This window comes from Myotis davidii, unplaced genomic scaffold, assembly GCF_000327345.1.
Source record: "Myotis davidii unplaced genomic scaffold, ASM32734v1 scaffold663, whole genome shotgun sequence".
Classification (NCBI taxonomy): domain Eukaryota; kingdom Metazoa; phylum Chordata; class Mammalia; order Chiroptera; family Vespertilionidae; genus Myotis; species Myotis davidii.
In genome coordinates, this window is record NW_006295816.1 from 4,677,460 (window position 1) to 4,692,979 (window position 15,520).

Below are 15,520 nucleotides of genomic sequence, written 5' to 3' on the forward strand. Positions count from 1 at the left end.
GAGACTATTCATAGTTAGAGGTGAAGATTGCAAACCAGCACCTTGTCCGTGGGATCGAGACTTTCAGAGAACCTATGTTCATAGCAGGTCAGATGCTGCAACACCACCTTCCCAAGCACATGTTTTCTCAGATGTAGGAGCTGAAATACCAAACACCTTGTTTGATTTTAATAATTTAATGAGATGATGTAGAAAATTGACACAGGGTCTGGGACACAGAGGTGCTCAATATTTTGTAACTTTCATGGGAAGAATAAGGGTCCCCAAACATGTCCATAATCCTGAGTCCTAGAGCCCATGGCTACATTATTCTGCTTCCCAGAGCTCATGGCCACGTGACTCTGACTCCCAGAGCCCATGACTATGTTACTCTAAGTTCAGGAAATTTGTAACTCTTTTTCATCAGAACTCAGAGACTAAAGAATGTGTCATAAAAATCCTGTTAACTAATAATTTATGTTCATCAATGATAAGGAGTATAAGACATTATGCAGTCATGAAAAGAGAATTGCAAATTACATATTGCAGTTCTCCCAAAGTCATATCTGATCAGACCTTTCCCTAGCTGTTGCTGTGCCTCATGTTATGAAATATTTGTGCAAATCCAGACTCATATGTAGTGGGTCCTGCCTCTGTGGCAGATAGTGGCTGATGATTAAGGGAAACATAAAGAAGCAGAGGAGTTAACTTTGGGATCTCAGGGGCTTCCAGGTCAACTAGGAATAAGATGTCCTAGAAGGAAAGACCTAGATGGTCTGACAGGGCAGGGTCCACTGGAGCACTCTAGGACTCAGCTGAAGAACAGATGACAGGAGGCACTAATGAAAGTATGTCCTGGACACGTCCTATTTCTTCTCCCTCTCACTCCTGCACAAAACCCTAAGAGGGGACAGTTCTGCTCTGTCCACACTGTGCACGGTAGGGTGTTGAAACTGAAAGATTATATAAACACTTAACATTCCCGGGATGGGAGGTCCGGTATTAGGCTCAGGCTGGGAAGGGACGTCGCAGTCCATGTCCTTCAGCACTGCACCAGCTGCATTTCATCTACATCAGAGATGGGGAACTTCTAGCCTGCAGGCCATATAAGGCCCGTGAAATCATGTGGTCTGGCCCTGCCAAGGCATTAGGGGTAAGTTAATGAAATGTTTGACCAAATGTAGCAGACTAAGTTTTAAGTTGACAATTTTGTATAGCCCACAAATAATGTTATAAATATGCAAATGGCCCTTGGTAGAAAAAAGGTTCCCCACCCCTGATCTATATACTTAGAATAGTTCCTCTTTGGAATTCCAAAAATATCAAAGTGGTTTATTTTGATTGTTACCAGAAAGTTTCAACAATTATCCAGATTTAACAGACAAACCAATCACCAATCAACCAAACAAAGCAATCAGTGAAGGATGAGGGGGAGGAGAGGAGGGAAGGCTAAATGAAGGCACATGGTTTTGTTCATGGCGGCGGCTGCTGCCTGGAGGGTGAGGGATACTTACGGGACTTCTTGGTCGTGACATTGACTGGGGGGCTTGAGGGCCCTGTCCCACCCGTGTTGTAAGCTCTGACGGAGGCAAAGTAGATGGTGTTGGCCTTCAGCCCCATGATGGTCTTGGTTGTGATGTTTCCATGGACTCTGACCTTACCAATCATGGGTTCCCTGGAGTCATCTGTCCAGTATAAGACCTGGTCATGGAAACAGAGGGAGGGGTCATGATTTCCCTGCAACCAGCAGGCAGCAGACCAGAGCATAAATGGCAGGATAACTCTCATTAAATGGGGTTATACAATAACAGCAAAATACAATCTACTCTTTATAGGGAACAAATAAAAAATACAAATTCACAATGGAAAATAGAGAACTTGTGGGGTTTTTATTTTGTTTGTGTTTTTAGAGTGCCAAAATAAAATATTTCATGAGATATTTAAAGATGGTCAACTTGGACTGGCCATTAGGTTCAGTGGTTGAGCATCAACCAATGAACAAGAAGGTCACAGTTCAATTCCCAGTCAGGGCACATGCCCAGGTTGCAGTCTTGATCCCCAGTAGGGGGCAGGCAGGAAGCAGCCAATCAATGATTCTCTCTCATCATTGATGTTTCTATCTTTCTTTCTCTCTCCCCCCTCTCTAAAATCAATAAAAATATGTATTTTTAAAAAACTTCTATACTCTTTAAAAAAAAATAAATAAGAATTATCAGCTTGAATAAAGGATATATAAGTCAGACCCAAACAGGATTCATACCATGGATCAGAGACTTCTGGTATGATGCTTTGCTGTTCACATTTCCTCTGGAGTTCTTTGAATAACAGGTTAATTAATAATTCAGCTTATACTGAGCCTTTCCTATGCGTTAGCACAGCTTCAGGCACATTGAAAAAAACAACAGAGAATCAGGTGTGGGACCTGCCTTCAGGCCCCTTACCATCTAGTTAAGAGGTTAGAATATAGAGGCTGTCCCCCAAAACACATGTGCACACTTGAACAGCTGGTAGCTCAATTGATGTTTCTTCCTTTTCAGCCAGACTAAGCTTTGAACAAGGAAATTCATCCTCAAAAGGCACTGGAAGTGTGAAAATGCAGTTGAAGTACACACACTGCCTCTACGATTATTCAAAGTGCGTAGACATTTGGGGGGAACACCCTGCGTGTGTGAAAAGAGAGCCAAGGACTGTTTTCAGGAAGTGGTACAGGAATCAGTGCTCTGAGGATGAGAAGAAAGACCATGTGAGGCACGATGAGAGGATCCCAGAGAAGGGAGACTAGACTGAGCCCAGGGAGGGGAACGGAGCTGGGCTCTGAGGTGGAGGTGAGGCACTCCAGGCCTGGAGGGGCGAGACACCTGCCCTGGGAGTACGCCTTTATGTTTGGACCAGAGGCTTCGTGTGAAAAGAAAAAACAGAAGACTGGGAGGCATGGTGAAAGAGGTTTAGAATTACACTTTTATTCTAACTCCAAAATAAAGTGTGTCACCCAGGAATAAGTCTTATTTCTCTGTAGAAATGAAGGTTTACACAAAAGAAGTGATTTGCCTCACTCTACATAAACGATGTCTATAAATGAGGAGAATCTACGAGTTTTCTTCTCACTTCACTATCTTCACCAAGATGACCTTTCTTTCTTCATATTTTTATTGATTTCAGAGAGGAAGGGAGAGGGAGAAAGAGATAGATCCATGATGGGAATCATGGATCGGCTGCCTCCTGCATGCCCCACACTGGGGATTGAGCCCGTAATTCAGGCATGTGCCCTAATAGGGAATCGAACCATGACCTCCTGGTTTATAGGTAAGACGCTCAACCACTGAGCTATGCCTGCTGGGCAAGATGACCTTCTTCTCAAACCGTGTATTGGCTCTCGGCTCAGAGCACGTGTCCCCTTGAAATTCTTCTAAGATTTAAGATGGGGAGGGGGTTTAGAGGTTCCCTCTCCCTGGAAACCCACAGGACTGCAGTGGGAATAATCAAATGAGGTCACCTCGGATCACCTTTTAAGTGCCACTCTTGGCTGATGTGCCTGATGGAGAGATCATGGCCCCGGACACCACCACCCGCTAATGCTTTGGACACCCACTGCTGTTACGGAGCAGCAGACTGGCCTGGGAGCCTGGAGTGTGAGAGGAGAGGGGACCTCAGTGCTCACCTCGTAGCCCAGCACGCGGCCTGTGATTCTGTTCCAGGCGATGGCCGTCCATGAAACCTCCATCTCAGAAGCAGAGAAACTCTGGGCAGAGGTTCCCCGAGGGGCCAGCTGAGGCTCTGCCGTCGGAGGAAGACACAGCATCATTAGTCGAGGGGTTCATTGGAACAAGGATGCAAAATACACCCAGGGCCTGGCCTGCGTGGCTCACTGGTTGAGCATCGACCTGTGAACCAGGAGGTCATGGTTCAATTCCCGGTTCAACATCATGGATGTTTCTCTCTCCCTCCCTCCCTCTCTAAAAATCAATAAAAACATATTAAAAATAAATATCCCTGGAGCCTCAGAGGACCACCCAGTGCTGGCACCACTTACCGTCCTCCCCGGAGTAGACGATGGACACGGTGCTCAGCGCGGCCCCTTCCCCCTCGCTGTTGTACACACCCACTTTGACCTCGAAGGGAGACAGCGGGGTGATGCTTTCGTTTCTGTACACGAATCTGGATGCCTCCACGGACGGGACTCTCTCCTTGGTCCAGATGGCCGAGCCCACGGGCCGCAGCATGACCAGGTAGCCAAACTCCCCGCCACTCTGCAGTTCCTCCGGGATGGGCTTGGGCAGAAGTGACCACCACTGAGTGTTTGCAGTTAGTTTATGGAGCTCTTAGCGTGTTTACCAAACAGATATTCACCCTGGTTCATGAAGCAGTGAAAAATCAGACTACTTCCATTTGGAATGCCAGTTGGGAAAGTGGTTCCAATGAAAGATGCTCATGCTACTGGGACAAGGCTCAACCAATGGAGCCACACTGCTGGCTACGTGCCTGTATTTCTTTTTATTGACTTCAGAAAGGAAGGGAGAGGGAGAGAGAGAAAAACATCAATGATGAGAGAGAATCATTGATCGGCTGCCTCCTGCACGCCCCCACACTGGGGATTGAGCCTGCAACCCAGGCTGTGCCCTGACCGGGAATCGAACTGTGACCTCCCGGTTCATAGGTCAACGCTCAACCACTGAGCCACGCCAGCTAGGCTTATAGTCATGCTTTATATGAGATCTTCCCCACTGGCAGCTCAAACCTGGATGTATTAGGAAGTATAAATTATGGTAAGACATGAATAAAGGTATTGTTAAAAAAGGAATTAGTAGTTACCACATCCCCCAAATTAGATAATATGTCTAGGTTATTGGAAGCAAAGCAAAAAACACAAACCCCACATTATTTGTCTCTGGAGGAGACAGGAGGGTGTTTATTTCAGGGGATTGTACCTCGATGTTTGTTCACGAGCAGCAATCTGGGGTACCAGCCAAGCTGTCATCAGGAACACAATGGAGGATTCTCGCTGAATTCAGAGTGAATTTGAAAAACCAGGGTGTATGACTTCCCTCACAGCAGCAGTGAGTTAGACCTGACAAGGTCTCTCTCTCCCCAAGTTCTTTTTCAACCCACAGCTCAGACCTGACATGAGGTTCCATCCTTGCCCGAGCACCCAGACCTTTTGACAATTCACAACATCAGGATATTTGTACCCCCGCTGTTTAAACTAAGTTGGTGTTCATGGAACTGAAAGAGTCACTCCATGCCTGCCTTCTGACGCTCAGACTAATACATGTGTCTCCTCCTAAATGCACACATTCCTTAGAGGCCTGGCACCAGCAGGGTTGGGCTTGGTGATGCTAGGATGAATATAAGTGGGGAACTGTGTTCGTGAATCCATGAATGGAGCTCCTGCAATATTCTGCATATCCGATATCCCAAGAAAAACACACACAGGAAATGTCTTTAATTTTCACCACAAACTTTTCCTGTAAAGGGCCAAGTAGTAAATATTTTAAGCATCAGGGGCCATATGGTCTCTCCCAGCAGCGTGAAAGCAGTCATATGTAACACTACAAGAATGGGTACGGTGGTGGGAATTCATTTATGAAAACAGGGAGCAAGCAGATCCGGCCTTGGTTTGTGGAATTTTGCATTTAAAGAGAAAGGACACTGCTGGGCTGGCATGGTTCAGTGGTTGAGCATCGACCTATGAACCAGGAAGTCACGGTTCAATGGTTCAATTCCTGGTCAGGGCAACATGCCAGGGTTGCAGACTCGATCCCCATTGTGGAGCGTGTAGGAGGCAGATCAATGAGTCTCTCTCATCATTGATGCTTCTATCTCCCTCTCCCTCTCCCTCGATATCAATAAATATCTATTTTTTAAAAAGCCAGAGTGCATTTTAATCAGTGCAAAAGGGGCCTATACATTCATACTTAAGAAGAATGACATATAAGCTACTCCGCCTGCTAAGCTTCCATCTGTGTGTGGGAGGGACAGGCTGGAGGGTTGAAAGCAAGGAGAGAAAACCGCTGCTGTCTGAGTCTAACTGACAGACGGTGAAGCCACATCCAGCATCAGATGCTGATGAGCACACCGCCGGCCCTTCCACGTGCACCGAGGGTGCTTTCCTTGCATTTGGAAGAAAACTGTGCTCGCTAAGTCACACCCTCTCCCCGTAGTAGGAATGAGGTGTCTCTAGCCCCTCGCTACATCAGGAGTCTTTCCTGCCCAGGGTTTTTATGGGCCCAGCTTGTTTTTCCCTGTTCTTCCTGGCCAGCTACATCGTTTTCCTTCCAAATAACTCAGCTGGACAAAAAATTACCTCCCAGGTAACGACCAGTTCAGACCGGCTTCCTCCTCCTCCCTGGATGTTGGTTGGAGCCACAATGGGGACTGAAAGCAAGGAGAGAAACATGGCCATGGTTAGGGATGTGTGTCTACCTCCAGAGGGTTGGCGCAAGGGTCTCACCTCCCAGGTGCTCCCGTGGCAGCTGGGAGGGAGCCCAGCATCCTTAATGAACACAAATGATGTTTACTCAGACAAGCTTTGGAGGGGACAGCCTGGTGTCGGAGACATGAGCACCCCAGCTCCAGGATTAATTAACAGGCGAATAACATCATGTATCTGACATTATTATGCATCATCCGCTAATTGGCAAGACGATGTTCCATTCGGATGGAGAGAGTGACACGGTGATTTACTGCCTGATTATGCAGCTGTGCCGGGAACACGTTTCCCAGCCAGATATTAATTAGCCCCCTTTCTTCTTCATAAACACACGAAAGTCGTTTTTCTGTTTGGTTGACATCAGGATGTTTGAACACTTAAAAATAAATTCTTAAATGCTAGATAATTAAATGAATTCCTATTTTATGACCCTGTATTTGAATCACAAGTCGCTGGGTACAGAACAGACCGAGGCTGCCTCGAACTTCTCGCCCCCAAAATGCCACTGATAACAGTGGTGAGTGTGTGAGTATTCTGGTATGTAATCAAAATGGAGTTTGACTTTTACATGCAGACATGTTTTAAAAATCCTTTTTCCTGAAATGATGACAGAAGCACCCGAACTCTGTGAAGATGCGTAACTTGGCTGGACAAGCTTCTCATGAGACAGGCAGAAACCCATCTGCAGCTACGATTCTGCAGATTCTCTGTTGGTTCTGAAAGTCTCGGAAACGAGAGGGCAGCTTCAGAAAAACTCTCCTCTGACCTGTCTGCCACAACATCACCATCTCCTACTGGGCGCACGCGCCCTTGGGAGAAAATGCACGTGCTTTGTGCCCATGACCATGGGGGCGTGAGGCTGGTTCTCTGCCTCTGGTGGGGGCAGGGATGCTGTGCTGTGTTTTCTGTGAGAACTGTGCCCTCCAGGGTCTCCCAGGGTTTGAGAAGCCATTGATTTCTTACCGGACGCTTTAGTTCTCAGCAATTCGGATGCTTTGCTTGGCTCTCCAATCCCTATGCTGTTCCCAGCAAGGACACGAAACTCGTACTCCACCCAGGGAATCAGGCCCACCACGGTCGCATTGTATGTCTGACCGTTGAGAATCTCTGGAACTAAAACAAAGGGGACACTGGGTAAAAACGGTCCATCGATCCATCAAACAACACACCATTGGTTTTGCCAGATTATCCAAAACACGCGAGGCACTTACCTGTGGAGACAGCCTGCCACCCCACAGAAAACGGCGTCCGTGCCTGGATGGTGAATATCTGGATGGGGCTGTTATTGTCCGAGCCAGGCCGCCAGCTGAGCTGGGACGTGGTGCTGGAAATGTGTTCCACCCTCACCTCCTCGGGGGGACCTGGGGGGCCTTCAAGCACAGGTTTTATGGTCACCTTATTGGAAATGATGGAATGAGTCGATCTGGGATAAGGAATCGTTTCTTTTTTTCTGTTATACTTACAAAATAAAAGATGGAACCTAATATATTTTAGCACATTAGATAAAGCCCTATTAATTCAGCTTACACAGTGAGAGATTAGCTTGAAATGCTCCCTTTGAAGATTAGGAAATGCCAGCCATGGGGTAGGGGAATATCATCTGATAAGAAGCTGATCTCAAACGGTGAGAGCCTCTTGGGCCGCTCCTCTCAAAAGCTCCCTCAAGTGAATGCAGCTCTCGGGGAGAAGTTGGGAACTCAGGCTTGGACCCCGCTCTACGAGACAGTGTAATATAGATAGAGGACCTGCCGAGACCAAGGGGCTGACGGTGCGGGCAAGTCTGACCGTTCCTTAGGAACAGGTAAAACCTACTCAATGCAACATCCATTGTTATACCACCCAGACCCTGGGGTCTTGGGATTTAGAAAATTAGAAAAATGTATACTTCCACCCAGTTGGTATGGCTCAGTGGTTGAGCATTGACCTAGGAACCTGGAGGTCATGGTTCGATTCCCTGTCAGGCACGTGCCCAAGTTGTGGGCTCAATCCCCAGTAGGGGGTGTGCAGGAAGCACCTGATCAATGATTCTCTCATCATTGATGTTTCTCTAAACTCTCCCTTCCTTTCTGAAGTTAATAAAAATATATTTTTTAAAATGTTGCCTATTTATCTCACTTCTTTATCATGATGTGGTCAATTAAGGACTTGGCCATTTACAGATGAACATTCCTCACTGACTAGACAGTGTGCTCATGTATGTCACGCACCTCTGACAATGATTTCAGCCACAGCCGACAAGTTCTCTAGGGCTGTTGTCACTGCACAGAGATATCTCCCTGAGTGACTTAACTGGATATTCCTTATCATCAAGTCTCCCACAGATCCCTGCAGGCAGAAAGGGAAAAAGGGGTAAAAACATAAATAGGCCCAGCCGGTCCCAAGATTTCACAGCTGCATCAACATCCAATATGGGGCCGCAGTGAAACTGGGAGATACACTAGTATCACTCGTTTCCCATATGATCCCTGTGACTGTGTCCTTTGTCATAATTGTCTCTAGAATGCAAGCAAGTTCATGAAAGACATAAAACAAAGTAAAACACACACAGATGCAGCTTTATGGAGAGACAGTGATTACCGCGCAAATAATACTAGGGGAGTCACAACAAAAGACGTTAAATCAGGGAAAAGGCTTGAGTCAACTTATTAAGCACTTAGAATTGTCAGCAACTTACTCCTCCAATCCTTTCAAAATGAGCCGCATCCTTTTTTAAGTCTATGATGTGTCCATTGAAAGACCAAACAAATGCGACCTCCATGGAGGGGTCATGGGACACCTGGCAGGTCAGGACGATGCTCTCGCCCACGGTGACGTCCATTGGGGAAGGTGGCTCCGTGATAATGGTCCGTTCTGTGAAGAAAGAACTTTGCTCTCATAAAAGCTCATCAGGTACTGGCATGTGGCTATGAGACACATCCTCTGAGTGGCTTTGCAGTTGTCTGAAATCTTATACATACAACTCGGAGTTCTGCTCTTTTCAAGATGAAAAATTCCACCCCCTTTTTAATGTCTCACATTAACCAGTTTAGCTTACTTAGTAATCGTGTAATAAAATTAAATACACAGTTTTTTGTTTGTTTTTCAAAATATATTTTTAGTGATTTCAGAGAGGAAGGGAGAGGGAGAGAGAAACATCAGTGATGAGAAAGAATCATTGATTGACCACCTCCTGCATGCTCCACACTGGGGATGAAGTCACAACTTGGGTGTGTGCCCTAACCAGGAATGGAACGATGACCTCCTGGTTCATAGGTCAATGCTCAACCAGTGAGCAACACTGGCCTGGCTAAAGACAGTTTTATTCATAGTTTATATGAAAACTAGTGGCCTGGTGCACAAAATTCGTGCAGGGGAGGGCGGGGTGTCCCTCAGCCCAGCCTGCACCCTCTCCAATCTGAGACCCGTCAGAGGATGTCTGACTGCTGGTTCAAGGATTGGGCTTAAACTGCAGTTGGACATCCCTCTTGCAATCCAGGACCGCTGGCTCCTAACTGCTCAACTGCCTGCCTTCCTGATCACCCCTAACCACTCTGCCTGCCAGCCTTCTTAACCCCAACTGCCCCCCCCACTGGCCTGATCACCCCCAGCTGGCCTCCCTTCCTGGCCTGATCACCCCTAACTGCCTCTGCCTCGGCCCTGCCACCGTGGCTTTGTCCAGAAGGATGTCCAGAAGTTCTCCCGGAAGGTCTCCTGGTCTAATTAGCATATTACCCTTTTATTAGTATAGATAGAGGCCTAGTGCATGGGTGGGGGCTGGCCGGTCTTCCCTAAAGGGGGTCCCAGATCAGGGTGGGGTTCCCCTTGGGGGCGGGGCCAACCTGGGCAAATGGCCTGGGGCAGTTTGCAGGCTGGCCACACCCCTGTCAGGGCGGGGGTCCCCACTGAGGGGCATGGCCAGCCTGGCAAGGGGCTGAGGGCCGTTTTGGGCCAGTTTGCAGATGGGTCAAGCCCCCAGCTTTGTTGGGAAGGACGTCCGGAAGGTCTCTGGAAGTCTCCTGGTCTAATTAGCATATTACCCTTTTATTAGTATAGATAGCTTATAGAAAAAACAAACACTGTGGACTTCTAAAGATAGCATTCCGTACCCGAAGGAGGCACCACACCATTTTTTCCCTGAAATTCCAGCCGCAACATTACAGTCACACAGTGGCTCCAGCTCCCAGTGGTCTATGGTGCTCCCATGTACAATGACTCGAACCATGTCACTGAGATCCTAACAACAGTATTTCAGAGTGATGTATAGTCAGACGTCTACACTTTTGAGTGTGAACAGAACAGATTGTACTTCTCACACCATTGTGATGATAATGTTCCATTTTCACTGAAGATGCAATGGAAAACGTCCCTTGTTATCCGGATTTGCAACATTAGAATCATACACCGGTCATTACCAATCTTCCCTCTAGAAATACTGGCCCCAATGTCAATACCTGTTCCACTGACCAAAGTATCAAAAGAAGAGTCTTCCGTGTCCCAGCCAGGCTCCCGGTCCTGCTATTTCTCTGATTTAGGGACTCCTAGTGACAGATCATTTCTGTCTACAAGGGTTCGCTCCACGGCCACGCCCACTCCAGCCAGAATTCGCAGGGCACCATACGCTGCCCAGGCCAAGCCCCCAGAGAACAGGAGTGGGAGTGGTTCTCAGCAGCGGAAACACAATCTTTGATGCTACAAACTTGGACCTAAATTGGTGGCTGCCCACCTTTCTGATGGGTATCTAGAAATTCCTTATACTATTTCCTTGACTTTTCTGTGTTTGTTAATTTTCAGTAGCAACAAAAGAAAGACAGAAAAAAATGATTGGAGGGGGGATGGAGTAATATGTATTATTCAGAATAGAGGGACACCTTTCCCATTCAGCTTTTAAAGTGATGAGGATGGCCCAGTGGTTGAGCATCCAACCAGGAACCATTCCCCGTCAGGACTCATGCCCAATTTGTGGGCTCGATCCCCAGTAGGGGGCGTGCAGGAGGCAGCCAATGGATGATTCTCTCTGATCGATGTTTCTAACTCTCCCTCTCCCATCCTCTCTAAAATTAATAAATAAATAAATACAGTGATGAGGACTGATCACTTTTAGAAGATTATCCAAAATACAAATGACAATACTCATGAAGGGTTCATAAAGTGATAGAATTTTAATAGTTACTATTTTCCATCTATTTCTGTGAGATGACAATCATATAAAAGCTACTTGATCTAACAGTCCTATTCTTAAGAAGAATAAGAGGTTTCGTAAAATAGATGCCACCTTCCATGAACAGCTTTACTGTTTACTCAGATCCTCACCGTTAATAGAGTCTGATATGTCCAGAGCACCCCAGGAGACATGCAAACTAATTATTCCAAAACTTCTGTCAGAATTGTTTAGCCTTATTTCTTTAAACATAGGTAGAGCTTGTGCCTATACTAATGGCCAAACACACTTTAACACACATCAGGATCCCCAACGATATTTTCAGAAGCCAGGGGATGCCAATCCAATGTGCAATTGGTCTTTCCTGGCCATGCAAGACATACTATTTTTGTTTGTTCTTTTGTACCTTCAGCTCAGTTGAAACCTCCATTTGTGAGTGACAATCTTTCAGTGTCACTGTTCAAAATAATGATGGCTCAGGTGTCTCTGAAGTTATCAACTCCCCTTAAAAGATGGAGAAATGCAGAAGAAAAATCACCGTAACTTTCTCCCTCGGCTCAGACCTGTGGTTCCGCCTTCATTTGTCTCTGACATTGTAGGAAATGTTGCTAAGATACCAATAGAAAGGCAACGAGTGTATAAATAGCACATCAGACAGGTGACAACATTCCCCAATCTTTTCTCTCATGAGTTAACTTGTGAAAATCAGAAATAAATACTTTTAAAATTTGGTCCCCTTCCTAATTCTTCAGATCTCAAATTGTCCTACCTATAAAATATTAACCCTTCATATCACTCTCAATTTCTTCTTTCATTTATATATTTCACTCTGGGATAATATTCCTTCTAAACCTATGAACAGCATTAGCATTTTGGTGTATATTTGAAAGTGACATATTTTCTTAGGGTTGATGTGTGTGTGTATGAAAGCATTTTTATTTTGTCTTCCTATGGGAGGATACTTCTGCTGGGAATAGAATTCTCACTGGTACTGTTTTTCAGCTCTTTGAAAAGGCCATTCCACTGTCTCCTGGACTCCTTATTGCTGCTGCTACTTCCACTTTCAGGCTTATTGTTGTCCTTTTGAAAATAATGCACGTTTGTATCAGGATGAATTGTCTTTCCTTTGGTTTCATTACTATGTGCTTATCTAAACTTCCCTTTATGTATGTATCCTCAGTGGGGCTTATACAATTTCCTGAGTAGGATGCTTGCTGTCATTTTCAGTTTATTTTTTTAATTATGGCAAATATTGCTTCCAGTATTGCTGATGCCTCGCTTTCTCTCCCACATCTCCACACCTGGAGGAACTGCCATTTCACCTGTATCAGATCCAATCACCACGTCCCACTCGCCCCGTAGGGTCTATTCTTGCTCCATGTTGTGGTCTGGATATTATCTATTCACAATCCTCCTGTTTAGTGATCCTCTTGTTGCTGTGTCTAACCTTGCATTAAGTCACTCTATTTTCTTAATTTCACCTTTTTTATTTTTCAGTTCTGGAACTTCAAATTGATTTGTAATAGATGGCATTTCTCTTCTACTCCTCCTCTTTATTTTCCTCCTCCTCCTCTTCTTTTTCCCACAATCCTCACCTGAGGATTTTTTCCACTAATTTTCAGAGAGTGGAAGGGAGGGAGGAAGGGGAAAGAGAGAGAGAAGCATTGATATGAGAGAGAGTGATTGATTGGTTTCCTTTCACACTCACCCAGGTGGAGGCTGAGCATAGAACCTACAACCCAGGTACATGCCCTTGACCAGGAATTGAACCTGAGAACCTTGGAAGCATGGACCAACGCTCTAACCACTGAAAGGAACCAGCCAGGGTGCATCTCTCTTCTTAAATTCTTCATCATCTCATCTATTTTTTTTACCATATTCATCAAATTGTTTTGAACCCCTTGTCTGATAACATCTGTATTTCTATAAGCTGTTGCTGCTGTTGGATTTGTCTCTGGTTCCACCATTTATTCCTGCCCCAGCTACTCCTGGTAACATTTTATTCAACGCCAGGCCCCATGGGTCGGAATGTAAACATCTTTCTTTTGTTACGTTTTCCAAGTAGATTGACTTTTTTGAAGGGGCAGCTGAAAAAAGAGCTGAATCCAGTCAGGCACTGATTTCAGTGGAGTCTGATAGGCAGTCATGGTGGTGGGTCCCAGCTGGTTTTGTTCTATTTTTATTGCCAGGATGCAGCCCTTCAGGTGTCTCAGTTCACCATTGAGTAGTCAGCAGGCCTCATTCTGCTGGCTTGTTCTGAGCCCCGATTTTTGTCTTTCTCGCACTGTGTGACAACCAACACGTCTGCTTAGGTGTTTTCTGTTTCTATTTGGTTGCTGTATTTCTGATTCATACAACTTAGAAACCAGCCGAATTGTGGATGAGCAAACCCCTGGGAGCTTGGGCTCCCCCACCTGCGCTTTTCTCTTCTCCTGAGGGAGGTCCCACATGCTGCCAACACCTTGGTTATGCTCACGGTTCCTTCATTCTTTCTTTAATTTTTATTGATTCTAGAAACATGTTAGCAGCATTTGTGGATGATCAGTGGTGTGAGGTTGTTGTGATAAAGCTGCTTCAACTGTCGGGACAGAAGTTTCCCCCTCATTAATGTCTAAGGACAGATTGTGTGTGGGGCTGGGAAAATCTAGGCCACGTATTAGTGGGGGGTTAGGGACAGCTGGCACGAATCATTGAAGCAGCTGCGGGAAGATGTGAGGGTTACGTGGGTTAGAGGCAGAGATTCATGTCTGGAACCTCCCTCAGCCCTGAGGGTGCTGGCTGCTGGTCCTTCGTTCTCCAGAAGGAAACTGGGGCCGTGCGTCTGATAAGCCTAAGAATAAAGGCCTAAAGACGGTGTCCTTAAGATTTTCTCCAGGAATTATCCTGGTCCCAACATCAGGTAAATAAAACCCACATTCAGTCAGACTTTTCATGAGATGTTAGCGCCCCACCTACTCACGTGAGCAAACAACTAAGGTTCACAAATTATCTTTGTGCATCCCTTCATAAAAATAGGGATTAAAACAAAACCAAAGCCGAAACCGGTTTGGCTCAGTGGATAGAGCATCAGCCTGCGGACTGAGGGGTCCCAGGTTCGGTTCCGGTCAGGGGCATGTGCCTGGGTTGCGGGCACATCCCCAGTGGGAGATGTGTGGGAGGCGGCTGATCGATGTTTCTCTCTCATCGATGTTTCTGAAGAAAGCAGTGTGGGACAACAGAGACTGCAAGAAAAATAAAGTACAAAAGAAAAACTATCAGCAATATTTTCTGAGAGAGAAACAGAAGAGCAAGAAATTATATGAAGAGACAGTGGAAAAATAACACTGAACTTTAAAAAAAAATAGCAAAAGCAAAATTAAATAGAATGTCTGGAAGATACAGTTAAGAAAATCACCCAGAAGGCAGAGCAGAGAGCTATAAAATGTACAAAGGAAAGAGAAACACCTCTCTCTCTGTGTCATCGATCTATAACCGATATTGATGTATATACTGTATATGTATCTAAATATATGAAATACAATAAATTACACACACAGATACATAGCTACACACAAACAACATAATCTAGAGTGCAATTTAGGAAATCTCACTTCTAAATAGTATGTATATCAGAAACAGAAATGGAGTCAATGATTAAGTTATCCAGGAAGAGAGTCCAGGACTCAGAAAGATGCGACCCCAGGCGACAGAGCACCAAGGAGACTTGCCCGGGGCCCCTCAGCCACCACTGGAGCAGGAGAACAGACTGCAGGCAGAGGGACCCAGCAAAGGTGCACACTACGGGCCAGGAGTCCGGACAGCCCACTTCCGAGCTGAGTGACAGCTGCAAACGCCTGAAGACTGATGATCCCAGCCTGGAGTTCTGTCTCCACTAAACCAGCATCACCGGTAAGCATGGCATACAGACATGTGCTAACTTGAAGACTCAAAAAACGTGCATCTCTCTCAAATTCTTTCTCAGAAATCCATGGGAAGAT

General features: G+C 45.8%; 1 protein-coding gene across 1 annotated transcript in view; it reads right to left on the bottom strand.

Annotated features, from left to right (window-relative positions):
* Positions 1 to 15,520, bottom strand: part of LOC102762839 (contactin-6) — a 52,019-nt gene that overhangs the window by 8,281 nt on the left and 28,218 nt on the right. Inside the window, exons 5-12 of the mRNA XM_006770489.2 lie at positions 9,081 to 9,256; positions 8,614 to 8,731; positions 7,618 to 7,776; positions 7,370 to 7,519; positions 6,281 to 6,351; positions 4,010 to 4,247; positions 3,638 to 3,753; positions 1,494 to 1,680 (exon numbers count right to left, since the gene is read on the bottom strand). Of these exons, the coding sequence (XP_006770552.1) occupies positions 1,494 to 1,680; positions 3,638 to 3,753; positions 4,010 to 4,247; positions 6,281 to 6,351; positions 7,370 to 7,519; positions 7,618 to 7,776; positions 8,614 to 8,731; positions 9,081 to 9,256 (1,215 nt within the window). The remainder of the gene's footprint in view (positions 1 to 1,493; positions 1,681 to 3,637; positions 3,754 to 4,009; positions 4,248 to 6,280; positions 6,352 to 7,369; positions 7,520 to 7,617; positions 7,777 to 8,613; positions 8,732 to 9,080; positions 9,257 to 15,520) is intronic.